This window comes from Monodon monoceros, unplaced genomic scaffold (assembly GCF_005190385.1).
Source record: "Monodon monoceros isolate NGI ecotype Baffin Bay Population unplaced genomic scaffold, NGI_Narwhal_1 Super_Scaffold_6, whole genome shotgun sequence".
Lineage (NCBI taxonomy): Eukaryota > Metazoa > Chordata > Mammalia > Artiodactyla > Monodontidae > Monodon > Monodon monoceros.
Window position 1 is genome coordinate 25,473,061 of NW_021703783.1, and position 27,824 is coordinate 25,500,884.

Consider the following 27,824-nt stretch of genomic DNA (forward strand, 5'->3'; position numbering starts at 1 on the left):
AGGAGGGTACAAGAAGGTCTTTGAGACGTCCAAATATTGCTTAAAATATTTTTAAATTGCCCATATATATATAACAGTGATCCTTGAAATGACTTCATAGCATAACAAACATGTTTGTATTAAGACTGTTCACGTTTAAAGAGATTATTGATATAGTTGGATTAATTTCTACCATATTTATAACTGTTCCCTATTCGTTGCCTTTGTTGTTTCTTTTTTGTGGTCTACTTTTTCTGCCTTTTCTGGTTTTATCTTTTTTTTGTGTGCTGCGTCTCATGGCTTGTGGGATCTTAGTTCCCTGACTAGGAATCACACCCCAGGCCCTCGGCGGTGAGAGCACAGAGTCCTTAACCACTGGATCACCAGGGAATTCCCCCCTTTCTGGTTTTAATTGAGGATTTTATGTGATTCCATCTTCTCTCCTCCCTTAGGATGTCAGTTATATTTATTAAAAAAAGTGTTTTAGCAGTTGCCCTAGAGTTTGCAGTGTATATTTACCACTAATACAAGTCCATTTTGAAATAAACACTGTACTGCTTCATGATTTTCAGTTTGTTCAGCTTTTATCTTGTGAGGACAGGAGTGATGACATCTAATCTCTGTACGTCACAGACCAGAAACTTGAAGTATGGGTATTACTTTTATTTATTTTCTTGTCTATTCATTCAACAAATACTTGGGTGCTTATTATGTACCAGACACTGTTCTAGGTATTGGAGATACAGCAGTGAAAAAAAGAGAAATAATTTGTCTTCATGAAGCTTATATACTAGGGTGGGGAGACAGATAACAAATAAAAAATAAAACATGTCAGATGGTGACAGGTGGAAAGGGGAAAAATAGAGTCTAGAGTGACAGATAAGGGTGACAGGGATAGGTAGGATAGGGATGGGAGACCCAAATTTTAAACAGAGTGCCGAGAAACAGCTAAGGTAACTAGCAGTATAAAAAAAGAAGGTCAAGCTGCAAACTGCTTTAGGATGATGAGTCCTTTATAGACTCTACAAACCTGATACCTTAGATCTTGAAACTAGTTTCCCCCAAAGCGGAAAAAGCTATTGACTTGGTTAGGTGTTCAATATTAAATCTTACTGAATTTGTCTTCAGAAAAATTTCATAGATGGAACAGGCCTTACCCATTTTACACATATATACATATGAACCACCTTTGCAGTGGCAATATATGTTATCTACGCTATAAACATATCACATTTATAAAGTAGTTAATAGTAAGGACAAGGAGTAGAGTTGAATATGTAAACCCTTCCTTCTAAACATATACAAGAAATCTACCATACCACACTTTCCCTGTTATTCACTACATCACAGTTAAAATAGGAAATCTTTAAGAAAAGTCCGACTGAGACAGGCTCATGGCACAGGGAATATGCTGAATTTGGGGGTAGTTTAAGCACAGTATACTTCAGAGAATTTTGTGATTATAGAGAATAATACATTTCATTTGAAAACTAAGACCTGTGTGTTTCACAATGTGAAACCAGTAGAGCTTCAGGATACAACCTCTGTGATGACATTTCGTGTTTACGCATTCTTACACATTCTTGACTGCAGTTTTTAAGGATGAAAGTTTGTAGATGAATAGCATGTATTTGGGAAAAGTAGCCATACTCAGTAACATTCATATGCTGAATGGCTAAGGTATATGATGTCCTGGATTATGACATTAAACTATTATATTCCTTTGTTTCATTGAAATAATAAATTCTGTGAAGAAGTTACAGGCCTGATGTTCAGCTTTGCTTTCTGGCCAGTGGACATTTAAATAATTTGGAAGGTAGCAGCCAAAAAATAGCTAGGTAGGTAATTAATGCTTTTAGAAATACCTTTACTTAGAATTCTCCTAATGTTTATCCATATTGGTAAATTTCTCTTACAGCAGCTCAAATATCTAGGTAGGAGAAGGAAATTTCCAGGGAAAACAGGTAATTTAAAACTTTGCTATTAAAGAAACAAACACAATACCCTCCCCAAATACATCAGAGGGCATGCTAGGATTGTCATTTCAAGAACAATCACTCCTCAAACAAACTTAGAAATAACAGCACTATTAAAATGTTTAAGAGCCTGGTTAACTTCAAAGCATAAATCATATTATTGGAAAGCCAATCTCTAGAGCGTTGTTTCCTGGGAAAGTTGTATGAAGATCATAGCTTTGATAAGATTCAATAAGCATCAATATACAGTCCACGTCACTTGCTTTAGTTTGTTTGGGCCTGCTAATTGCTCCAAGACTTCTCGTGAATGATCTACAAAAGAAAACAATGACAATATATTAATTCACAGTAATCAAAGACATTGAATGTGTCCTCATGTATAAACTGGGGATGATGATAACTATTATATCTCATAGCGTTATTTAAAGGATTAAATGAGATGATATATAAAGCATACTATAAGCTAAAAATACATTTAATTAGTGGTAACCATCACTATTATTAGCTGCAGTAAACATATCATAGTAATACTTCTAAAAAACAGGTATTTACTGTTTTCTCTGTAATTTCATCTTAATTTCACCAACCAGAGAGTAATAGGGTTAAAGTTTCTCAGGGTCCTGGCAGGAAGTAGATGACACACTAAACTAGGGTGCTTGAACAGGTTTTAACTACAAAGGAGTGATTAAAGAAAACATGATTAAAGAAAGCCAACAGGTATGGTAAAACACCTTGGGAAGCTGCAACATGCCCATGAGGGTTAGGGGACAGAGTAGTTACTAAAACAGGACAACTTGACCTGTAGTTGAACATTTTTCCATGTCATATAATATTTATAAAACATGATTTTAAATAGATAACTATTACATGAATTCCTTGTAATTTAACCAATCTGTATGACTGGACATTTAGATGGTTTTCAATTATTCACAATATATAGCAGTGATTTTAATATAGTTTACATATCTTTTGCAAAGTCAGTTTTATAGTATCTTTTAATGCTTTTAATGCTGTAATGCAAAAATACTGCTAAAATTTTATTACTTTAAAAATTATTCAGGAGTTTAATAAACTTGTTCCATAGATACAACCTATGTTGTGTGTATAACATATCTCTAACCTAGTCTTGGGAAATTTCTAGTTTAGTCGTTCTCAGACTTAAAGATTTCGTAGACCACTAGGAAAAAAAGCAGGCCCAACACATGGTTACTAAGTTTTATTTTAAGTAAAACAAAAATAAGCCAAAACATTAAAGATTTAGTGCAAGAAAGAGAACTAGAGAGTGTTTGGAAACAAGAAGTTATAGTTGTGAAAACAAAGGTTTACTTCAGCAGCTAATTTTTTTAAAAGCAGCTAAAAATATAACAAATGCACAGTTTTCATTGTCATAAAAAATATCAGTTATTATAGAGGAAGTCTGTTATTACAGGAGATCTAGATTAAGGACAGGTTTCAAATAGGTTGAAAGTAAAAGGATGGAGAAAGATATATCATGCAGACAGCAACTGTAACAAAGCTGTAGTGGTTATACTAATAGAAAAGGGAGGAACACTTTCCAACTTACTCTATGAGGTCAGTATTACCTTGACACCAAAGCCAGACAAAAACATCACATACACAAAAAACAACAGACCAATATTTCTTATGAACATGTACTCAAAAATCCTCAATAAAACACAAGCGAACCAAATCTAGCAACACAGAAAGGGTTACATGCCATGATCAACTGGAATTTACCCCAGGAATGCAAGGTTAGTTTAACATCTGGAAATCAATTAATGTAGTACACTGTATTAGTTTCCTCTTGCTGCTGTAACAAATAACCACAACCTTAATGGCTTAAAACAACACAAATTTATTATTGTACAGTTTTGAAGGTCAGAATTTCAAAATGGGCCTTCCTGGGCTAAAAGCAGGTATTAGGAGCTTAGCGTTCTTTTTGGAGGCTCTAGGGGAGAATCCACCTCCCTGACTCTTCCAGTTTCTAAAGGCCGCCACATTCCTTGAATTCCTCCATATTCAAAGTGAGCAACATTGGACAAAGTCTTTCTTATGCTGCCATCTCTATGGTTCTCCTTCTGTCTCCCTCTTCTACTTTTAAAGACCCTTATGATTACATTGGGCCCACCTGGGTAATCCAGGATAATCTCCCTATTTTAAGGTCAGTATACTTGTAGGTTCTGAGCATTAGAACATGGACATCTTTGGGTGGGGGCATATTTCTGCCTATGGCACCCATATTAATAGAATAAAGGACAAAAACGACATGATCATTTCAATAGACACAGAAAAGGCATTTTATAAAATCCAACATTCATGATAAAAACATTCAACAAACCAGAAACAGAAAGGAACTTCCTCAACCTGATAAAGGGCATCTATGAAAAACCCACCACTAACATCATCCTTAATGGTGAGAGACTAAATAATTTCCCCCTAAGATCAGGAACAAAGATAAGGATTTCCCTGGGGCTTCCCTGGTGGTGCAGTGGTTGAGAGTCTGCCTGCCGATGCAGGGAACAAGGGTTCGTGTCCCGGTCCGGGAAGATCCCACATGCCGTGGAGCGGCTGGGCCCGTGAGCCATGGCCACTGAGCCTGCGCATCCGGAGCCTGTGTTCCGCAACGGAAGAGGCCACAACAGTGAGAGGCCCGCGTACCGCCAAAAAAAAAAAAAAAAAAAGATAAGGATTTCTCCTTTTGCCACTTTTATGCAACACTGCACTGGAGGTTCTAGCCATGGAAATTAGGGAAGAAAAAGAAAAGGCATTCATGTTGGAAAGGAAAAAGTAAAACTCTTTATTTGTAGTTAGGTAATATGGTACTAAGGAATCCACTAAAAATTAGAACTAATAAATGAGTTCAGCAAGGTTGCAGGGCACAAGATCAATATACAAAAATCAATTTATTTCTACACAATGAACAATCCAAAAATTAAAAGCAGCTCTTTGTCCTTTTCCTGTTTGCCCATTTGGGTTCCCCTCTAACCTTAAAAGAACCTAATTATAGGAATGAGATCACTAAGCAATTGAAACTAACTCCTGACTTATGCTCTCCTGAACGCACATCATGCCTTGTCTAACCTGTTGATTCTTTTCCTAGATAAAAAGAAGTAAGTATGAAGAATTAAGCAGTTAAAAAAGTGACTTGCTTTCTACCCCCAACAGCTCCCTTAGCAACCCTACAGGCAGACCATGCAGGCAAGGTTTTCTTCTCTCTGAAGAAAGAGTCAGCCAGTCTGCACTCAATGGAGAATGATGCAAAACCCAACCTCATGCCTCAATGATTCAATGAGATTCTTTCCCCCATTTTTCCATTTAAAAACTCTCATGGCTGAGCAGAATCTTTGGAGTTGGTCTCTGGACATGAGTTTACCATCTCCCCAGATTGCTATCTTTTCTTTTTCTTTCTTCTTCTTCTTCTTATTTTTGGTCACATCGTGTGGCTTGCAGGATCTTAGTTCCCCGAGCAGAGATTGAACCCGGATCCTTGGCAGTGAAAGCACAGAGTCCTAACCACAGGACCGCCAGGGAATCACCCTGTCTTTTCTGATTAAAGCACCTTTTTTTTTCTTTTCTTAATGGTGATATCTTTTTATTTTTTCTATTATTTATTTATTTTTGGCTGTATTGGGTCTTTGTTGCTGCAGGCGGGCTTTCTCTAGTTGCGGTGAGAGGGGGCTACTCTTCCTTGTGGTGTGCGGGCTTTTCATAGAGGTGGCTTCTCTTTGTTGCAGAGCACAGGCTCTAGGTGCATGGGCTTCAGCAGTTGTGGCTCGCGGACCCTAGAGCACAGGTTCAGTAGTTGTGGCGCACGGGCTTAGTTGCTCCACGGCATGTGGGATCTTCCCGGACCAGGGCTCGAACCCATGTCCCCTGCATTGGCAGGCAGATTCTTTTTTTTTTTTTTTTTTTGCAGTACGCGGGCCTCTCACTGTTGTGGCGCACAGGCTCTGGACGCGCAGGCTCAGCGGCCATGGCTCACAGGCCCAGCCACTCCGCGGCATGTGGGATCTTCCTGGACCGGGGCACGAACCCGTGTCCCCTGCATCGGCAGGCGGACTCTCAACCACTACGCCACCAGGGAAGCCCGGCAGGCAGATTCTTAACCACTGCGCCACCAGGGAAGTCCCAAAGCACCTTTCTTTTCTACTGACACTTGCCTCTTGAATTATTGGCATATTAGTGGCAAGCAGCCAAACCTGGGTTCCGTTACAAAATGAAATTAAGAAAATAATTTCATCTACATTACCATCAAAAAGAATAAAATAGGGCTTCCCTGGTGGCGCAGTGGTTGAGAGTCTGCCTGCACACGGGTTCGTGCCCTGGCCCGGGAAGATCCCACATGCAGCGGAGTGGCTGGGCCCGTGAGCCACGGCCGCTGAGCCTGCGTGTCCGGAGCCTGTGCTCCACAACGGGAGAGGCCACAACAGTGGGAGGCCCGTGTACCGAAAAAAAAAAAAAAAAAGAATAAAATACTTAGGAATACGTGTAACAAAAGAAATGAAAAACTTATACTCTGAAAACTACAAAACATTGTTGAAGGAAATCAAAGAAGATCTAATAAATGGAAAGATGTCCATGTTCATAGATTAGAAGACTTAGTATTAAGATGGCAGTACTCCCCAAACTGACTACAGATTCAATGCAATCCCTAGCAAAATTCCAGCAAACTTTTTAAAAAGAAATTGACAAAACGATTCTAACATTTACATAGGAATTCAAGGGACCCAGAAGAGCCAACACAGTTTTGAAAAAGAACAAAATTGGAAACGTGTACTTCCCAATTTCACTTTAGCTGGTGTTTCTAAGACTATTTTGGCATTTTTACTAGTTATGAATATATTATCAAATATTATATGTAAATATTTGTTTTCTGACTATATTTGTCACTCTTCTGTAGGAATTTATTATTGTACATAAATAGAAAAACACTTTTCCCTCTAGTTGTGAGCATACAGTATATTTTTATGTAATTTTAAAAACTGGATGCTAGAGGGCAGTATTACATTACTCAAAGTCTCCTCAGGCAGCTTTTCTTTTCCCCATAAAAGTATACAGTATTTAGAGCAGTGAGTCAATAGTAGGAATATTCGATGCCTGTAAGTTTATTACGCTATAGGGAGAAACTGTGGGGTCTCTAAGTATTTCATATCTCTTGCCAGAATACTCTGTAGAAATTGTGGAGGAGGAAAAATAATTTTCTCTTTACCCTTCTGAGTTCTTGGCTGAGATCCCCTGTGACCAAAGACAGACAAGAGAAAAACAAACAGAAGTTTATCAACAAGTATACTTCATGTATACATGGGAGATACCCAGGAAAAATGAGTAAACTCCCTGAGAGGGCCCAAGCCACCACCTTAAATACCATCTTCAGCTAAAGACAAAAGAAAGATTTTGGTGTTGTGGGGAGACCGGTTATGGGAAGTTACCAGGAAAAGCGTAGTAAACAAGGGTAATGAAACCAGGCAGGACCCTGCTGGGCCCTCCTGGGTACAAGCCCCTCCATGTCTCCCACTTCCTGTTTGCAGAAAAAGCTTTTGTCTCCTAGGCCTTCCCCAAGTTCCAAAGAGCAGACTCAAACAGTTAATGATTAGAGAAGTAGAAAATGTAGAAACAAAGAAAGCAGGCAAACAAGAAAAGTAATAATAGCTTGAACAATGGAGTCACAGGACTCCTAGTTCCTCCTGAAGGGATAGAGATAACAATCTGACATATCTTTGAGTTGTTCTGCAGAAACTAGGACCCGCCCCCCCCAACCAGGTGAAGGATGTTGACTACATGCTGACCACCAGCACACAGACCCCAGACTGACTGGAACCAGGAGATTGATGATTAAGATTCCCAGAACATCACCCTGTTATTTCACCACCAACCAATCAGAAAAATGTCCACAAGCTGATCGCACACCCTGTGACCCTCATCCCTAACGTTGCCTTCAAAACCCTTGACTGAAAGCCATCAGGGAGTTCCAGTCTTTTGAGCATCAGCTGTCCTTTCTCCTTGCTTGCACCCTGCACCACAACCCGGTGTCAGTAGATTGGCTTTGCTGCACATGGAGCAAGGAGACCTGATTTTGGTTTGGTAACAGTAAGATTCACTATACAGATTTAAGTCAGTGCCTTCTCCACTGAATATGATTCTGATTTAGAGTCACCCTTCCCTTCTTAGTACAGAGAGGGAGACACTTTACAAATGGAGATTTCCTTTATAAATGTATATTTTCCTTACAAAAGGGTAACTTCTACTGCTTTCAGAGCTCCTCCAGTGTCCGCGAAAAATTAGCTTAAAATAATCCTTATGCTAAAGAGGCATATTTTGGGGTGGCTTATTCTGCCACTCACCAAAACACAGACTCTCAGGACTGAAAAAGACTCTAAAGGTCGTTTATACCAATCACACTACTGATGCTTGATGTCACTCTCCTACTTCCTTCCCTTTTCTACTAATAGTGAAACCACTTGACACCAAAGGCTTATTAGGAAATTGCTCTACTGGGGAAAGAAGTAGAAACTGTGGATTAGGTGATTTAGGTTTATACTTCCAGTTCTACTATTAACTATTTCTAAGATTTGGGGCAAGCCACCTAAATTCATTGTATCTCTGTTCCCTTATTTTTAAAACAAGGGAGTTGTGTAGATGACTTCTAAGGAAGCTTTTACCATCTTTCTAAAAATCTCTGACTAATGTAGTTGGAGACCACTTTTTGAAAGAGGTTCATTATGGGAGGTTTTGGAGCCCCAAGAAAAAGAAGAAACTATGGGAAATATAAGTTAACAAACTAAGTTTTTCAAATGATTAAGGAAAATGTAATTTAGACATTTTTATAGAATACACAGTGAAAAAAGTGAGGCTGGACACATTTTTACAAACAATGATCAAGGTTCTAATGCGTCACTACAGTGTATGGCATAAAGAAGTTTCGTAATTCTGGATTAGTAATGTATGAATAAATAATGATAAGGAAAGAAAATAATATAGGATTTAGAAAATAAAATATATGAAATTTAAAAAGTAGTTGTCCTTGAAGCAAGGAATCAGCTTTAATTACAGGGAAACTCTGAAGCAAACCACTTGTCTCTTTGTGGTAAATCTTGACATATTTATTATCCAGGAATCTAAGTAAAGAACTTGCTTGTAAAGTAATCAAGCTGATCCTTGAATCAAACAAATCCTCTGATATCACTAAAATTTGAGTCGATTAAATCAAAGTGGCAGATTTCCTGTTGGGTTTTCCTGCCTTTCAATGTAAACATAAGGACTCTCGTGCTAATTGCTTCATTGCCCTTCTAAAACCTAAACTTAGATGCCTGTGATTACTGTGAAACACGTCTAGATAATGATAGAAACTGAAATACATGTCCATTGTAGGAGATTAATAAAACTGTGTGAGTTGAAATTACTGAAAATCATTGCAGACATAATTTAAATTAAAATAATTTAATACATTTAAAAATTATTTTCTGTTTCCATAATGTCTGTGATCTACAGTATTTTAAATAGCAGCTTAGGTTTTTGGTCTCTTCTGCAGAAATAAAATCAGAGTGCTTCTAACAGTTTCAAGATTTAATTTATAATGTGGAGTTTTGCTTACAGTCTGATTGTAATGTTAAGAAATTTTATAAAAACTTACAGTGGAGAAGATAAACCTATTAATTCAGGGAATCTGATGAGTAACTACAGTTGACACTGCCAATTTGGGGGTCAGGTTGCTTTGAGGATAACATAACACTAGAATTGCACAAACATATGATATACATACATTCTTTTTATAGAATATGTATCATTATTGTCTTATCTAGTCAGATGTGAGCAATCACATGAATACGTAAGAGGAAACATATAAGGTGTCATGAAAGAAGAAAGAACATTTATCAGGCAAAAAAAAAGCATTTGTCTTTTCTGGAAAGAAGAGAAATTAACAAATAAATATAAGGTGAGGGCTTCCCTGGTGGTGCAGTGGTTGAGAGTCCGCCTGCCGATGCAGGGGACACGGGTTTGTGCCCTGGTCCGGGAAGATCCCACATGCCGCGGAGCGGCTGGGCCCGTGAGCCATGGCCGCTGAGCCTGCACGTCCTGAGCCTGTGCTCCGCAACGGGAGAGGCCACAACGGTGAAAGGCCCGCGTACCGCAAAAAAAAAAAAAAAAAAAAAAAAAAAATATATATATATATATATATATATATATGGTGAATATATTAGTCCACTTTATTTTCATTCAATGATGGTAGCAAAAATATACAATGGTAGATGCTGACGGGAAAGCGGGAAGAGTAGAGATGATCTGGGTAGTTGAAAAACTTCAGCTTTTTTTATCTTTAAGAAGCTTTATCGGTAAAAGCCATTGTATGTGAACTCTTATTATCAGATCACCCAATTTTATGACTGACATTTATATGTAAGGAAAAGTTGAGGTCCACAGAAGTTAAGTTATTCAGTGTTTTGGAGAGATGGTAGGAGACTAGGGATTGGTGCTCATTTCACTTTATCTTGAGATTTTTGTTTAATTTTAGCAGTGTTATTAAAAACTGTGTCACAATGGACAAATACCATTTCAGTTTCTCACTTTCCTCTTCTGTGAAAGGAGGGATCAAAATAATAATACATGAATTATTCTGTGTTAAAAAATATGTGGGAAATGCTTGGGTGGGGGAGCAAAACGTGCCACCCCAAAATGTCTCTTTGGCATGAGGATTATTTCAAGCTGATAACAATCAAGGACCAAAAGACTCAAGAAGAAATTTTGACCTTCCTCCTTACTGCCTAAAAGAAGTATAGATCAAGTTATCGCCAGAGGTTGTCTGCAAGAATATGGGCTAGGTGTGGTGGTGGAAACTCAGCAGGGCCCAGAGATGAGAGTACCTTTATGGCGCAACTGCGCTGCATGGCCCAACAAATATTTGTTTACCAAACATTTGCTTTTTCATCTTTCATGTGAATTGCCTTCCTCCCTTTTGAATTCCCAAACCTCTACCCCCAACATCCTCTTTAGCTGCTGAAAATGTTATTTAAGGCGAGGGTTTCAGCCATTTTGGTGAGTTACTCAGTTCTCCTGGGTCTCTTCCATGTATACATGTTATTAAACTTTTGTTTGATTTTCGCCTCTTAATCTGCCTCCTATCAATTTAATTCTTATACCAGCCGGAAGAACCTAAAAGTGTAGAGGAAAACGTCTAACTCCCTGGCACTTAGATAAAAAAAGTTAAGTTTCTTAGCAATAGTATTTCTCAGAGCCTTTGAGAAATTAATATTCATTATAGTGGTATGTTGCATTTCCCAAACATTTGGACATATAAACATATTTTGTTTTATGCTTTATCCCTTGATGTCTTCTAGAACACCATACCATATAACTGTAGTTAGTGAGATCAAGGGATTGTGGGGCAGATCAAGGAAAAAGATACGACCACAAGGTGGCAGTAGCACACAACGAGCTTTAATTGGGCAGCACTTTGATAGGTTTGCATGGAAGGGGAGTCCCTCACAACAGAACTTCCACTTACTCAGAAAGGAAGTAAGGTAAGGGAATTCCCAGAAGACTGAGCTGAGGAGGGGGGGTTATGTAGCTGTTGCTCAGCAGCAAGATAGTTGGTAAATTCAGTATTCTGAGCCATTATGTGGATGTGGAAAGATTTAGTGGGATTAAGTTTTCCTAGTATCTATAATCATACCAGGTAGGCATTTCTCTTGAATTCACCAACTGATAATACATCTTTGGTTTCCAGTGATCTCAGTAATTATATAATTTATCTCAAAAGCCTTCTGCTTTAAAAATCTGACTAATGACTGCAACATATTTTCCAGACTTCAAAATTCATATTTGTTAGTCATTTCTATATTGATACAGGCACCTTTAAGCATTTTATTATTGGCCTTGTTGTACTCAAATTTTAAGTTTTTGGTTGTACCTTCTAAAGATTTCATTACCTATAGGGTCTTTGATGATTGTTTTAAGCAGTTTGCCTAAGGATAAGTTTTTCTGGTTGACTGTGTGTATAGTTTGTCTTCACTTCTATTAAAAGTAGAGGGAAAATGCCAATTAACTATTTCCAAATTGTAGCCAGAAAGATAATCAAGATAAAATTAGCAAAGGCTGAGTTTATAACATGTTATGTAGCCAAGTTATCCTGAGACAAACATAACAGAACATTAAAACATTAACTATTTCAGCTAAGGTTCCAGGACTAGAGGTACCAGCTACTCTCTCATTCCAAAATGAGATACCAGACTTGTACATGATTTGCAAATGCTTGGCTGAAAACTCATTTTGGAATCCGTGGTGCCTCATCCATTCAAAGATATAAAAGTGTTAAAGTGGGAAGCGACGGAAAACCGGAAATTGAAGAAAGGATTTTTTTGAAGACAGTTATGATTTGAGTTGTCGAAAGAGGGTTGCAGGTGCTTGCTCTTGCCTTCAAGCCTAGTGAGAGGGGGCTCTAAGGAGATCAGTTGGAGAATCTGATTTGTCCCTTGGAGCTTGGGAGACACATTACACTAATATCAGACCTGAGAAAACTAAAAAGCAAAAGGCTATGGTAAGAGTCCATGTGGCTAAAGAGAGGACTGAAGTTGGGAAATAACCTGCACTCTTACTGTCTAAAGTATTGTTTCCTGTGGACAGATGTGGGCTGGCATGGGTTGCCTTGTAGTTTGCTCATGAAAGCAACTTGGATGGTCTAGGAAACCTCAACAGAAAGAGACTGAAGGTGTACCACCAGCTGCCTGGGTGCAGAGGAAGAAAATGCTAGCTACTAGCCAGAAGAGACACATTTGCTTGAATCAAGAGAACTGTAGATGTAGGAGATATATGCAGTGATGAGGGGAGTGGCGGAAAGTGGACCCTGAGGAAGATCAGAAGTGCCCCACTTTTGAGAGAGCACGGATCAGGATGAGCTCCCCACAGGCCCTCAGTGCTGCCGCTAGATCACAGCCGTAGTAGTCAAGTTAGACTTTCCTTTCCCGTCCCTTCCCTTCTGCCCACTGCAGTCCCACCCTGTACTGACATTGGTGGGGTCAGAAACCATGGTGGGCAAGCTGGGAAAGGAAGAAGAGAAGCGCGAGGTGGTAAAACAGAGTAACAACGTCCCCTTACCCGCAGCAGCGTTTCCACCTACAGCAAACTTGAGCTGACTGGAGGAGCAAAAAGCTTTAATTTGAACTTGTTTGGAGTATTACGTGGGTCTAAGACGTTTTAATTGCTGAAATGAGAGGGTTTCAGTGATATGAAATGACAAGACTTTTAACTATCTGAGAATGATAAGAAAAGTCAGTGGCACATGTCGGAGATTTTCATTTGGCTTTGGGAAATATTAGGCCCTTTAGATTAAACCTGTAATTAATATAGTGTGAGGAAAATGGAGTCACTTTGTGAGTACCACTCTCTTGTTCAATGTATTGATTAAATGTACATATAGCTCAGTGAGTAGATTTACATACTTTTACTTGGTATTCTGAAAAGACCTATTATCCAAAATTGCTGTTATTACATTTCACATACTGTGGTCTCCTCCACCTTACAATAATAGCCTACTTGTTAGAATATAATTTTCTGCCTTGTTTGATGACCAGAGAGCCTCTGCCTGCCTTCTCATAACCCCCAGAATAGTGTTCACATGTACCAATTCCCCGTACTCAGTCACATGAATTTTTCTGGTTCTAAATTATTTTCTTAAAATTATGATTACTAATTTTTAATAGGTAAAATCATTCACATGATACAAAATTCAAAAGGACAAACGGGTATATGGTGAAAGCTTTTTCCTAGTCTTGTTTCTCCACAACCTTCCCTAGAGGTACCCACTGGTAACAGTTTCTAACATCACTTTTGGCTTTAGTGTTGAGAGATGTCTGCCTAAAATAAGATTTAGTCTTCATTATAGATGTCACTGATAACCAAATACAACCCATTACAGGCTTAGTTTAGATTGGCAGTCCAAACACAAGAAAAACCAGAAGATGTCAAAAGTACTTCTAGGGCTTCCATAGTGGTGCAGTGGTTGACAGTCCGCCTGCCAATGCAGGGGACACGGGTTCGTGCCCCGGTCCGGGAAGATCCCGCATGCCGCGGAGTGGCTGGGCCCGCGAGCCATGGCCGCTGAGCCTGCGCATCCGGAGCCTGTGCTCCGCAACGGGAGAGGCCACAACAGTGAGAGGCCCGTACCGCAAAACAAAAACAAAAACAAACAAACAAAAAGGACTTCTAGGATAGTAACTATTAGACTGTAATTAGGAAAAAGAGCTGGAAGGGCTGGGCATAAGTACTAACTCACACATAAGATCCTGGTTATATTGTGGTATGGGACCCACTGTAGGGGTGATGTGAAAGGGGTATTATGGCTCTTATACAAGCCAAAAGGGCTGTGACTACTTTAGTGAAGTACCACATTAGCCAAATGATTCTGAATCTCAATGGCTACAGCTTGATGAGATTACAGTTAACAGGTCATTTATGGGGCTTCCCTGGTGGCGCAGTGGTTAAGAATCCACCTGCCAATGCAGGGGACACGGGTTTGAGCCCTGGTCCAGGAAGATCCCACATGCCGCGGAGCAACTATGCCCATGCACCACAACTACTGAGCCTGTGCTCTAGAGCCCACGAGCCACAACTACTGAGACTGCATGCCACAACTAATGAAGCCCGCGCGCCTAGAGCCCATGCTCCACAACAAGAGAAGTCACCACAATGAGAAGCCCACACACTGCAATCAAGAGTAGCCCCCACTCGCCACAACTAAAGAAAGCCCGTGCACATCAACAAAGACCCAACACAGACAAAAATAAATAAGTAAATAAAATAAATTAGGAAAAAAAAAGCAGGTCATTTAGCATATTTGAAAGATGTAATATTATAAACTTGACTTCATAAAGCATAACGTTTAATATCATAACCACTACCACTGCCACCATCGTCCTCCTCAAGGCAGTTAACATTTACTGAGCATTTGCCATCACCACATCGCCATCATCATCATGACTTAACATTTACTGAGCCCTCACTATGTGCTAGGCACCATATGAAGTGTTGTCAGATAATCATCATGACCAAGTTTATGAGGTAGATACTGTCATTATACCCACTTAATGTGAGGAAACTGAATAATGGAATGGGTTAAGTAATTTACTCAAGGTCACACAGTTATTAAAAGGTGAAACCAAGATTTGAACCCAAGCAGCCTCATACTAACCTGTTACCAGGGGGCATCCATGGAAGAGTAATATACATATCTGAGGACAGCAAGTAAGGACAGCTTCTACAGCTTCATCAGTCAGATTCACACAATATCCCATATGAATCTCCTATTTAAAAATAAAGAAAGTATAATCAAAAGGAAAAATAGGACAATAATAACAGTGTGAAAAAGCTTGGGAAATACTGTACTCTGATAACAAAAAACCCAAATATCAACTTGCAAGAAAAACTCTATAGAAAGGACCAGTGAAATTCTGTAGTAATTTGGAAGGTATAGCACCTTTAAGAGTTAAATGCCCAACCACTTTATAAGGCAATTTGGCAGTATCTATTAAAACTGACAGTAAGTATGCCCCAGAACCCAGCAATTCCAACTGCAGATGTCCACTATATAGAGAGAAGCTCTTGTACATGTGCGTAAGGAAACAACTTATAAATATGCCAATTGCAATATTATCTGTAATAGTAAAGAAGTGGAGACTGGGTAAATAAATGGTGGTTCATTTATATATTGTAATAAGATAAAACAGTTACAATGAAAAATATCTATTTGTATTAATAGACATAAATCTTAAACATAATGTTAGTTCAGACAATTTAGAAAACACTATGGTAGCATCTTATAAAGCTAAACATGTACTCAACTATATGACCCAGCAATTTCATTCTAGGTATTTACCCCCTCAAAATGAAACCATATGTCTACACAAAGACTTGTATGCAAATGTCCATAGCAGTATTTATAATAGTCCAAAATTGGAACAACCTGGATGTCCATCAAATGGTGAATGTATGAACAAACTGTGTCATATTCCAGACTATGGAATACTACTCAGAAAAAAAAAGGAATGAAATATTAACACGTGCAACAACATGGGTGAATCTCAAAAACATTATGCCAAGTGAAAGAAGTAAAAGAAAAAAGTAAAAAACCAAAAGACAATTTACTGCATGATTCCATTCATATAAAAGTATAGAAAAGGCAAAACTATACTGACAAAATCAGTGGTTGCTTGGGAGAGGGCCACAGCAGGGCACTGACTGCAAAGGGATGGGAGATAACCTCTTAGGGTGATGGAAATATTCTATACTTAACTGTGGTCGTGGTTACAAGGCTGTATAACAATTACCAAAATTCATCACACTGTACACTTAAAATAGGTGAGTTTTATTGTATGTAAATTAAACCTCAATAAAGCTTGAAAAAATTTTAAAACATAATTTTGAATAAAAAAGCAAATTGTAAAACAACACATACACTATGAAACTATTATGTACTATTTAAAAACATATAAAACAATACAATATCTTATTTATGAATATATATACACATACACACACATATGCATAGAGAGAGAGATGAAGCATCCAAATATGGAAGGAAAGATACACAGAAGAGTGGTTACCTCTGAAGGAAGAAAGGGGGAATAAATAAGGGGAGGGAGCTTTAGATGTAACATATAATAATTTTTTAAAAAAGAACTGGAACAAATGCAGAAAATGTTAAAATTCAAGTGGTTGGTCCACAGGTCTGTTATATTACTTTCTATACTTTTTCATATATTTGAAACATTATCTATCTTTTGTTTACTGTTCTAATTCAGAACCCTTTTGCATTGCTGGTGAGAATGTAAAAGTATACAGTTGCTATGGAAACAGTATGGCAGTTTCTCAAACAATTATACATAGAATTAGCATATGATCTAGCTATTTCACTTCTAGGGATATACCCAAAAGAATTGAAAGCAGGGACCCAAACAGATATCTGTACACCTATGTTCATAGCAGCAGTATTCACAATGGCCAAAAGGTGGAAACATATCAATGGATGAATGGGTTAAAAAAAAAAATGTGATTATAATGGGCAAATTCATAAAGACAGAAGATAGAACAGAGGTTGCCAGAGGCTGGGGGAGAAGATTTTGGGGAGTTATTGTTTAAAGGGTAGAGTTTCAATTTGGGATGATGAAAAAGTTCTGGAGATAGTTAATGGTGATGGCTGCACAATGATGTGAATGTACTTAATTCTACTGAACTGTACACTAAAAATGGTTAAAATAGCAATTTTTATGTATATTTGCCCACATTAAAAAAATTTAACAATTCTGGAAATAAGATTCATGTGGTAATTGATATGTATACTTATGGTAATATCAGCTTTTCAGGAGAAAAGAAATACTATGTTGGTGTACATATTATAATTAATCATATCTTAGAAATAAAGGAAACTTGAATATATTGAAAACTCATAAAAATTGAGGCAGAAAGCATTGTATATTATACATTGGCAAAGGCATCCTATGATATGAATTGGCAAAGGCTACAGACAATGAAATACAACTGAGAACAAGAGATGGAAGGAACAGTGTTCAAGTCAGGTTTCATTTAAAATATATTAAGGCATTAAAAAAAAGAAAATATTCAACTCTGGCAAATTGGGGTCCTAGCAAAAACTGTGAATTCACAACATAACCTTTATGGGAAACAATTCAGCAATCTGAATTTGGGACCATTAAAAAAAGGATTCATACCTATTGATCCACTTGTTTCATTATGGAGGGTTCATTATAGCAATGGAAGAAAAAAGTGATATGTCCCAACATATGAATATTTCCAGTAGCTAAAAGCTGTAAATAATCTGAATTACCAACATTAGAAAAATGATTAAAGGAAAGTGATACATAACATGGACAGATTTTGTTCTTTGATATGCCAGTGCCTAGAACACAGCAGATACTCAATAAATATTTGTTTAATAAATGAATAATTTTATACAGCAAATTAAACTTTTAATCATGAAGACTACAGAAAACTATAAAATGACTGTAATATGAAGTTAAGAATATGATAACATTTATTAGGTGCTACCATGTGTCTGGAACTGCAGTCAAACCTGGGGATAAAATGACAACAAAGTGATGAACAAAATGGTCCATGCTCACTGAGAACTCAGATCAACAGAGATTTCAGAGGCAATCCTGACATTCAACAAACGCTGTAGCATACGTTTGTACTAAATGTCAATCTTTAAGAGAGGTCCTTAGACTTTTAATCAAATTTATTTTCAAATTATAAACTATTTAGCAACATTGGTAATTTAATTTTCCAGAATTGAACAAATTAAAAGCAACAGATTAAAACAGGGTATCTAATAAATAGCAGGCATACATGTTACCCAAAAGAGAAGAATCAGTTAAAAAGATGAAGACATCTGTATTTCAGTTTCAGTCAGAAAGATGCTATGAGCCAAAGGTTAAAATATATTCCTTTAAGGAAGGAATTAAGTTCTAACAAATTTCAGAAAGATTTCCATTAAAATGTTTTGGCACTTAACAGAAATAAGCTTTGGAAAATTGAAAAAGTGAAAAATTCAATGACACTACAATGACCAACACATTGGTTACTGGATTTTTTCCTAAGTCTGCTTAGGTTGGTGCTCCTAATTTTATAAAGCTGAAGTAAATATGTAGGTATATTTCCTACCACTGCATAACAACTAATTTCCTGGTGGTTTTATTAGGAAGTGATAAACTAGGTTAACTGTTTGAGAACTTTGTTAAAAATGATGGTGACTAACACACCACTGTAAAGCAACTATACTCCAATAAAGATGTTAAAAAAAATGATGGTGATTATAGGATAACGTAAAAATTGAATAACCTAATGAATATAAGGCAGTAGCATGGAGGCTAGAATGTAGTAAGTGCTCAACAAATGTTAGTATTTAAACAGTAAAAATTATGGCAGTTATTGTCCCTACAGTTAGAATGTAATTTGGAATTTGGAACTTCATATTTTAAAGAAAGGAATTTCTTAATTAAAAGATTTGTAAAAATATATATGCTATTTTATATACACACATACACACATAAATACAAGCAGAATGCAAATATATAAATATCACCAAAAAACTATTTGAGCATTAAATCAAGCAGAAATATTTTGGCAAAAACATGGCACCACCATTCTATTATAATAGTGATTACTAACTTTTATAATTCATTTATAGCCAGCTTACTTCCAAAAAGGATTTGATGTGATTTATTGTTGAAAAGCACAGCTATATTAGTTATGAGTAAAAACAAAATAAAACACTGTAAACTGAAAAAGGAAAAAAACAAAATCTTGGGACAAAAGTCTTCTTCATATTTAGAAATAGGTTACAGGTATCACATCAGTCATTGGATACAAAGGTTGAACACTAATTTAAGATCTTTTCAAACAGCTGCACAATGTGGCTTCTGGAGAGGAAAAATCTTTTCTCTATCCTCTTATGTTTGTCTTTGGAAGCCTTCGAATTAAACTGACAGTAAGATTAGCAAGAGAAAAGATGAAGTTTATTCACAAGATCACAAAGAAAGTGGCTCAAAGAAATGGCTAGAATTTAGAGTTTATATACCATCTTAATAGGGGAAGGGGAGGGGGAGAAAGGACACTCAGAAAAACAGGTGACTTTTTAGGGAAGACAAAATGAACTTTAGGAGAATAGATGGGACTTAACGATAATCTTGTGACAATGTTTATTTAATGCAATTTGTCATCTGATTTCCCCATGTATGGGAAGCCTACCTTAAAGGGGGTTTGAGGCAGTTGAATTCTTTTGGAATGGTCTGCTTTTAGGCAGATGGGGGAAGGTGGGGTTTAAGATAAAGTCTTTTTTTTTTTTTTTAACCCTTGTTGTTTCTCAGACATCTTCAGATCAAAATAATTTTTACGCCACAGTGGTATAGTCTGGATCCCTTCATGGATTCAGAAAAAGATGATGGCAAGAGAATAAATATGATGTCAAGAAAAATACACTGGCAAGAGAATAAGTAGTCCTGGTAAAAATATCAGCCAGACATGAAAATTCTAAAGAATGTCATTTTACATTGATAAATTTTCATCCATAATAAGACTATCTTTAAATGTATTAGAAGCTAAAATTTCTGGAGAATAAGAACTTTTATTGGAAGTAAAATGGGATTTATTATAAAGTATACTTTATCTCCTAATTTTAACCAGTTTTTCTTCACTCTGGGAATAAAGAGGTGGAGGTAAAAAAAAAAAAAAAAGTCCATGTTAATATCTAATTGAGAATAAGGCACTGGTTGTCTTCTAGGTTTAAAAAAGAATTTCTGAGGATAATGTGAATTCAGATAATCATCATCTTTACAGATATTTTAAAATTACCTCTAATTTCTTGGCACAAGGTCCACTAACAAGCGCAACCACACCACTGTCAGATACCTGAGCAAAGGAAAAAAGGAACATAGCACGTAAATGGAGATGATGGAAGCAAACTTTTATAAAAATTATTAATTATTTAGATATAGTTTTATTTCCTCCCGTTTGGCAAAGGTGTCTTAGCCACACATACCTTCCACCCTTACTGAAAATAATTGGGGGGGGGGTGCCAAATTATACTGTAATTATTTAACTCTCAAAGCATGAAGCCAACAATTTTAGTGGACTTCCCTGGTGGTGCAGTGGTTAAGAATCCGCCTGCCAATGCAGGGGACACGGGTTCGAGCCCTGGTCCGGGAAGATCCCACATGTTGTGGAACAACTAAGCCCGTGCGCCACAACTACTGAGCCTGTGCTCTAGAGCCCGCGAGCCACAACTACTGAAGCCCACACACCACAACTAGTGAAGCCCGCACACCTTAGAGCCCATGCTCCACAACAAGAGAAGCCACTGCAATGAGAAGCCCGTGCACTGCAATGAAGAGTAGCCCCCACTCTCCGCAACTAGAGAAAGCCCGCTCGCAGCAATGAAGACCCAACATAACCAAAAATAAATAAATACATAAATAAACAAATAAAAAATTTTTAGCAACAACAAAAAGAATTAATTATGTTCTGATGAGTTATGGAAATACTCTGGGCAAATACATACAGTCTCTACCTTTCAAGTCTGTATTTCATTTACCTGAGTAGCTGAAAAATCAACACACTGCAAAAATGGGCAGTTTTCTCCTAATGCCTGCAAGGACACATCAGTAATACCTAAGCAGCCACCTAAATCAATGATCTTTAGCAGCCGGCAATTGAGTGCAAGAGCAAGGACTCCTTCATCAGTGAGATTGCAGCATCTTTTCAAAGAAGCTTCGTGCAGGTAAGAACAAGATGAAGCCACAGCTTTTATTCCTGAGGGAAAACATAATTCTGTATCAATGAGCTATATATGTTTATATATGACAAATGTGACTGATTTTCATTTCATCAGTCACCAGTACTGATACATCCAATTGCATGTTAGCCTTTTTCAAAGTAGTGCATGTGGGGATATACTTTATTTCCAGCGATGTTGTCATTATTTAAAACTCTTTTGGAATGTTTCAAGAATTCTCTACATAATCTGTAGTATATTCTTCAGAATATCTGCAATTAATGACAAGACTTTTTTGTTTATGATTAGACTTGCTTTTAGGAAATAGCCAAAAGTCATTCAGAACCAAAATAGGTAATTAAATAGTAGATGATTCTCCTTTTTGTTAAAAGTTTTAAATAAAGTTAATTTTCTCGTGGACTCTGAAAAGAAATCAAAAGTTAAATGGCCCAAATGTCTTAAGTAATAGTTTTCATGCTTATCCTTAGGAATCATACTTGTATCTCTGTGTTCTCTCTTCCCTCTTTGATTCTGCCCTTTGCTACCAACATGCCTGGACCAATCTTACATTTTGTCAACGGTCAAGAAAACAGAAGCCCTTAAATTCAATTCAACTGATGTAAAAGCACTCTGGTGACAGGTACGTGATAATGTGCCACATAAATAGAAACGTACTTCAGGAATCCTGGGCTCTTTAGTCATGGACAAACATTATAGCACTGCTAAAAGAAACTTTCATGGGCAAAATACACAAAAGGGAAGATGGTAAATTCGTGTGTAGGTCATTTTTATTGTTTTCCATATCTTAAGAAAGAACTCTTATTTTATTCATTAGTGTCCAGCATGAAAGTTCTTTTTAGTGAATCAATATTTGTGTAAACATTTTAAAACTTATGCTTCTTTGCAGTATTATGAATATCTTAACTTGCTAACCAAGCTGATTGTAAAATAGAGCCAACTACCCACAAGATTTTTCAGAAACCTAGGTAGCCAAATAACTCTTTCTTTCTTATACTGAAGAAAAAGATAAAAATCCTCTATTAAAAAAAATGGTAAAAATCCATTAATTCATGTAACAGTCACACTGAAAAATGCAGTTTGTCTGGCTATAAAAAACTGTAACTGGAGAGGCCCGCATACCGCAAAAAAACAAAAAAAACAAAAAAAACCCTGTAACTGGACAAGGCCAGTACCAAGTTCAGTTGCTTGCTGCTCGAAAGGCCAATACTCCAGAGACAAGTATTGGTGGAAAAGGAAAAGTCTGCTGTATTCAGGAGGCCAGCAACCTGGGAAGCTGGTGGACTACTGTCCTAAGACCATCTCCAAGTTGCCGGATGGGAGACAAAGGTTTTATAGGCAGTGTGAGGGAGGGAGCTGCAGGGTACATGAGCAGTTTGTGCACAATTTTCAGATTGGTTGGCATCAAGGTGAAGTTTCAAGCAACACCAATCTTCTGGTTTCAACCAGTCTGGGGTCTATGTGCTGATGGTCAGCAGTTTTCATCTCGTGGGGGTATGCTTCCTGTAAAAACAACTTAGGAGTGTGTGTTAGACCTTTATATCTTTCAGGGAACTGGGAGCTTGGTGATTTTGCTATTTGACTGGCTTATAGTATAAATTGTTGCCATCTTCCAGGCCAATGTCTTTGAAGTTGGTATCTGGAATTAAGCAAGCAGGATTAGTTCTTTCCTAGTCAATCAGTCATTGTCTAATATAGTTTTATGGCAGCAGAAGTGGAAAATACATGATTAGTTTTGTGCTGTTCAAAATGGGGCAGCTTATGCTCTGGCTACAAAACTATGCAGTGAACAGGCTGACAGGAGAGTGCCTAGTAAATTTAACCTGATGATGATCTAACTTTCTGTTGTAATATTACAAGAAAGCCTTAACAAAGTATGAACTGGTCATTTCTGGTTTCACTATACTAGGTAAAATATTTAAAATATAGAGGTATCTATCCATGTTTATTTTAAACATGTTTAAACTTCAAGGTAGTGACTTAGTGTATTTCCCAACTTTCAGCACTGATTATAAGCAAGAATTCTAATTTGGATTCTTTAGCTTAGTTTGAATATTTTATTGATAAATACAGTGCCCATTTCTTTGACATACTTATACTCTCTTTTAACATATTTTCCCCTTCTCTGCTCCAAAATTATGCCAGATGGTGAATAGTACTCAACCAATTCATTGTGTTAATAAACATACCTTTTGAAGTTATGGAAATTCTGTTTTCTTTTGAGGAATTTAAAATTAATTTCTTCAATTTTCTGCAGTTACATAGGTGCAGGAGAGCAGTATCTGAAATATCACAGCTTCGTAGATCTAGAGTTTGGACTTCAGGATGTAAAATCTATAATAAATACATGATTTTGAGAAATTAATATTTCCTATAAATATAAATGTTTATTCCATATTCAGTGTTTTGATGGTCATAAAAGACAAACAGCAGGTGGAAAATACAGCAAAGAATACAGAAACATATCTGTGTGAAGACAGATACATAGAGCAGGAAAAAACCAACCTACTTCCAACTGGAGGTGCAGCTTCTAGTGTCCCCAAAGTCTTACTGGGACACAGAGCACTGTTGAGACAGCTGGTACAGAGTAAGGACCCACTAGACCTGCAAGCAGAACCAAGGTGGTGGTGGGAGCTTATCCTCTTCCAGTGGTTCCTATTATTAGAGATTCTAACTCTGTGTCTCTTTGCTCAGCAAGTACGAGTCTTCAGGCACTTATATACCAAATGCTTATCTAGAATATTTACCTCCTTCATTTTTATTTTTGGGAGCTAGTACAAACAAACCCAGTATTCCTGAATGTTTACTTGAGGGCAACAAATAGCAGATCAATTTCAAAGCATTCTGAGCTCTTTTTCTGGGGGTATTTTCCTTCTCTTTTGCTTTATTTTTATGAAAATAGAAATGGCTTACACTTTTCTGAACATGAAAGTAATGTACTGTTATTATAAAACATTCAGACAGCACAGAAAAATTACAGAAATGATACAAATAACTATTTCTATTTATTGAGCACTTACCGGGAAGGGTACTAAGTGTTACATAAAATATGTCATTTAATATTCTCTCTCTCTCTCTCTCTCTCTCTCTTACATACACATACACATACACACACACATACACACACACACACACCACCCTAAGAGATTGGTCACTGCTATTTTATAAATGAGAAAATTGAGTCACCCAGAGCTTAAGTAGCAACACAAAGTACACAGCTAAAAAAGGAGCAGAGCTAGGATTGGAAGCCAGATCTTCCTAATTCCAAAGGCTATGCGTTTAACTAGTTATAGCTAAAATTACCCATAATATCAACACCCAGTGACAAACATAATATTAGCTTTGATGCTTTCTGAGTTTTTAAAAAAATATTTGAAGAAAAATGGGATCAGATCACATATATTTATAAATGGGCACTTTTTATAAAAATAATTAATTGTGGTTGCATACTATTTCATTTTATGCATGCACCGTAACTTATTAAATGCATCCTACACTGGCAAACACTTAAGTTGAACATTCAGACTGATTTTAAGAGGCAATATAGTACAGTGTATAAGAGCATGTACTCTGGAGGCAGGCTGCCTGAGTTCCAACCCTGTGATTGTGATCAAGCTCTGCTTTCTTTTTGTGCCTCAGTATCCTCATTAAGGTGAGGATGATATTTGTGAGAAATAAAGGTGCCTTGCTTATAATATATGCTATATATAACTGTTAGCTATTTTATTATTATGAAAATGTTATGCTGAGCATTCTTGTGTGCTTTTTAAATTATTATTTTCTTGAGATTAACACCAGTAAATGGTAATTATGTGAGGTGATGGAGATGTTAACTAACCTGCCGTGGTAACCATTTCATAATATATAAGTGCATCAAGTCATCACGTGTGTTGTACACCTTAAACTTACACAAGGTTATATGTCACTTATAACTCAATAAAGCTGGAAAAAAATTACAGAAGTGAAATTTTTGAGTCAATGGTAAGCAAATTTTTAGGACTTTTGATAGAATGCCAAACTGTCCTCCTAAAAGGTTTCTTTAAATCAATTTATACTCTCACAGCAGGGGATAAAAGTGATTGCTCCCCACACTATTGCCAGCACCAGGTATTACTATTTTTTAAGTCTCTGCTAAACTGAAAGACAAACTGTGACTTTGATTACTAATAAGGTTAAATATCCTTTTACGTATTATTGCTGATTTATATTTTTTCCTTGGAATATTTCCTGATTCTTCTATTTTATTATTTGTTTGTTTTGATTTTTCTTAGTAGTTTGCAGGCATGATTTACATTGGCAAGATAAAACAAAATAGAATTTCATACATACTGCAAATATTTTTCCTAGTTTGTTAATTTTTTTCTTCTTGCCATAAAGAAGTTTATACTTTTATATATTTAAATCTATCAATCTTTTTCTTCTTGTTTTCTAACTTGGTGTCATGTTTAAAAAGGCCTTCTCCACCCAGAGACTATAAAAAGATTTAGGAAATTTTTCAAAAAAAGCCATCCCCAGATGTGTGCAACTTTTAAAAAAATGTTAGATCTGGTCTTTTAAATAATTTCATAAGCAGGACTTTCATAAGGATGGGGATTAGATGGAAACACCAAGGGAAATAACGCTTTTGATTTTTCTATCTCATTTACCCCCTTAGCCCTTTTTTATTCAGGTAAAATTAGGTTTAAGTGAATGTTCAGGATTGTCATAAAACAAAAATTTAAGTCACTGAAATACAGGTTAAAGGGATGTGGGGAAGTGAAGAAAACCACGTTTTCTGTAGCGTCAATGTTTCATCTGTGAGCCACACATACATTATATACATCCACAGAACCATCAACAATAAGAGCTGGAGCAAAGCAGACTACAACACTAAAATGTCTATGTTCAAATGCAAGCTAACAGGAAGAAAATAAAGCATTAAAGGCACATCAAGTTAATGTAGAGGAAACACTATGGCACACTGAAGCACAATTCCAATGTGAAGTCACCATTGTAGACATATGGGGAGTGCTACCATCAGAGCTTGCTTCCTTTTGATCACAGGCTTTGGGCAGAATATGTAGTAAAGTCAGCAATAAGTAGTTTCAGTCTCTGTAGGCAGTGAGTGATGATAGCTGCAAACCCATTTTACAGTTAAGACAACTGTGGTTCAACGTCAGAAAGAGTAGCAAGGCTAGAATTTTAATTCAGGTTGGAGGCCTTTACTACACTTATTCCCTTACAGAATAGTTAATTTTAGCTTAGTTAGTGAAGGGGAGTAAGTATAAATTAGCTGGAGTGAGGTACCCAAGAAGAATGAGAAGAATTTAGAAGAGTGATTTTTAACTGACTGCTAACCATGAATGGACAAAGTCAATAGGCTACGATCATTTTTTAAATGGAATAAGACATACTAGAATAAAATAGAAAATATCCAAGTGTACTGTACAGAGTACTGTTACACAGAGGTGTGGCTTGTGTGCTAGCGTCACAATGTAACATATATATTTCTTACTGTGGGTCTTTTTTTTTTGCCATTTGTTTATTCACCCAGCATTTTAATTTTTTTCCAGCTTTATTAATGTGAACTCAATCAAAAAGTTTAAACTTCTTGAAAATATGGAGTTCATGGACGCTGGTACCATGAAGACAAGAGAAACACCTGAAAGAATAGTGGGAGAAGATTTTTTAGAAACTATTACACATGGACATTCTGGTTATCTGGAGAAAAAAAGAACCCCAACACTTTATTATATTTTAAAATTATTACTAATCCTACTATAAACCACTGTTCCAAAAATCTGAAACCATAGCTAAACAGTAAAATATAATAGCCTGCTTTACAGGCTACACATGCTCTTTGTATATGCTCTTACCTCACTTATATTCGAATCTGTTATCTGCCCCTGCACGCTCATTATTTTGATCAGTCTATCTTTTATGTTGGGTGGCAAAGGCTTAATGTCTGTGATATATCTAGAAATATTCTTCATGAAGCACCAAAGGCATCTGAAATACAAATACAATATAGTAAATTACACTGTACAGGTACTGATTCCTAATATTTGTTTGTTTTAAAATAGATCTTTATTGGAGAATAATTGCTTCACAATACTGTGTTAGTTTCTGTTGTACACCAAAGTGAATCAGTTATATGCATACACATGTCCCCACATCCCCTCCCTCTTGAGCCTCCCTCCCATCCTCCCTATCCCACCCCTCTAGGTCATCGCAAAGCACCGAGATGATCTCCCTGTGCTATGCAGCTGCTTCCCACTAGCTGTTTTACATTTGGTAGCGTATATATGTTGATGCTACTCTCACTTCGTCCCAGCTTCCCCCTCCCATCCTGTGTCCTCAAGTCCACTCTCTATGTCTACATCTTTATTCCTGCCCTGCAACTAGGTTCATCAGTACCATTTTTTTTTTTAGATTCCATATATATGCGTTAGCATATGGTATCTGTTTTTCTCTTTCTGACTTACTTCACTCTGTATGACAGACTCTAGGTCCATCCACCTCACTACAAATAACTCAATTTCGTTCTTTTTTATGACTGAGTAATATTCCATTGTGTATATGTGCCACATCTTCTT

At 36.9% G+C, this 27,824-nt stretch overlaps 1 protein-coding gene across 3 annotated transcripts in view; it reads right to left on the reverse strand.

Annotated features, from left to right (window-relative positions):
- Window positions 1–206: 206 nt before the first annotated feature.
- The window catches only part of AMN1 (antagonist of mitotic exit network 1 homolog), a 64,412-nt gene continuing 36,794 nt past the window's right edge, over window positions 207–27,824 (reverse strand). For 2 of the 3 annotated variants that reach the window (XM_029204997.1, XM_029204993.1), the window contains exons 2-7: window positions 27,105–27,237; window positions 23,439–23,583; window positions 21,052–21,269; window positions 20,313–20,369; window positions 15,136–15,247; window positions 207–2,267 (exon numbers count right to left, since the gene is read on the reverse strand). In XM_029204997.1, coding sequence (XP_029060830.1) covers window positions 2,194–2,267; window positions 15,136–15,247; window positions 20,313–20,369; window positions 21,052–21,269; window positions 23,439–23,583; window positions 27,105–27,221 — 723 coding nt within the window. In that variant the 5' untranslated portion in view covers window positions 27,222–27,237 and the 3' untranslated portion in view covers window positions 207–2,193. The remainder of the gene's footprint in view (window positions 2,268–15,135; window positions 15,248–20,312; window positions 20,370–21,051; window positions 21,270–23,438; window positions 23,584–27,104; window positions 27,238–27,824) is intronic. The other variant, XM_029204996.1, reaches the window with a different exon arrangement.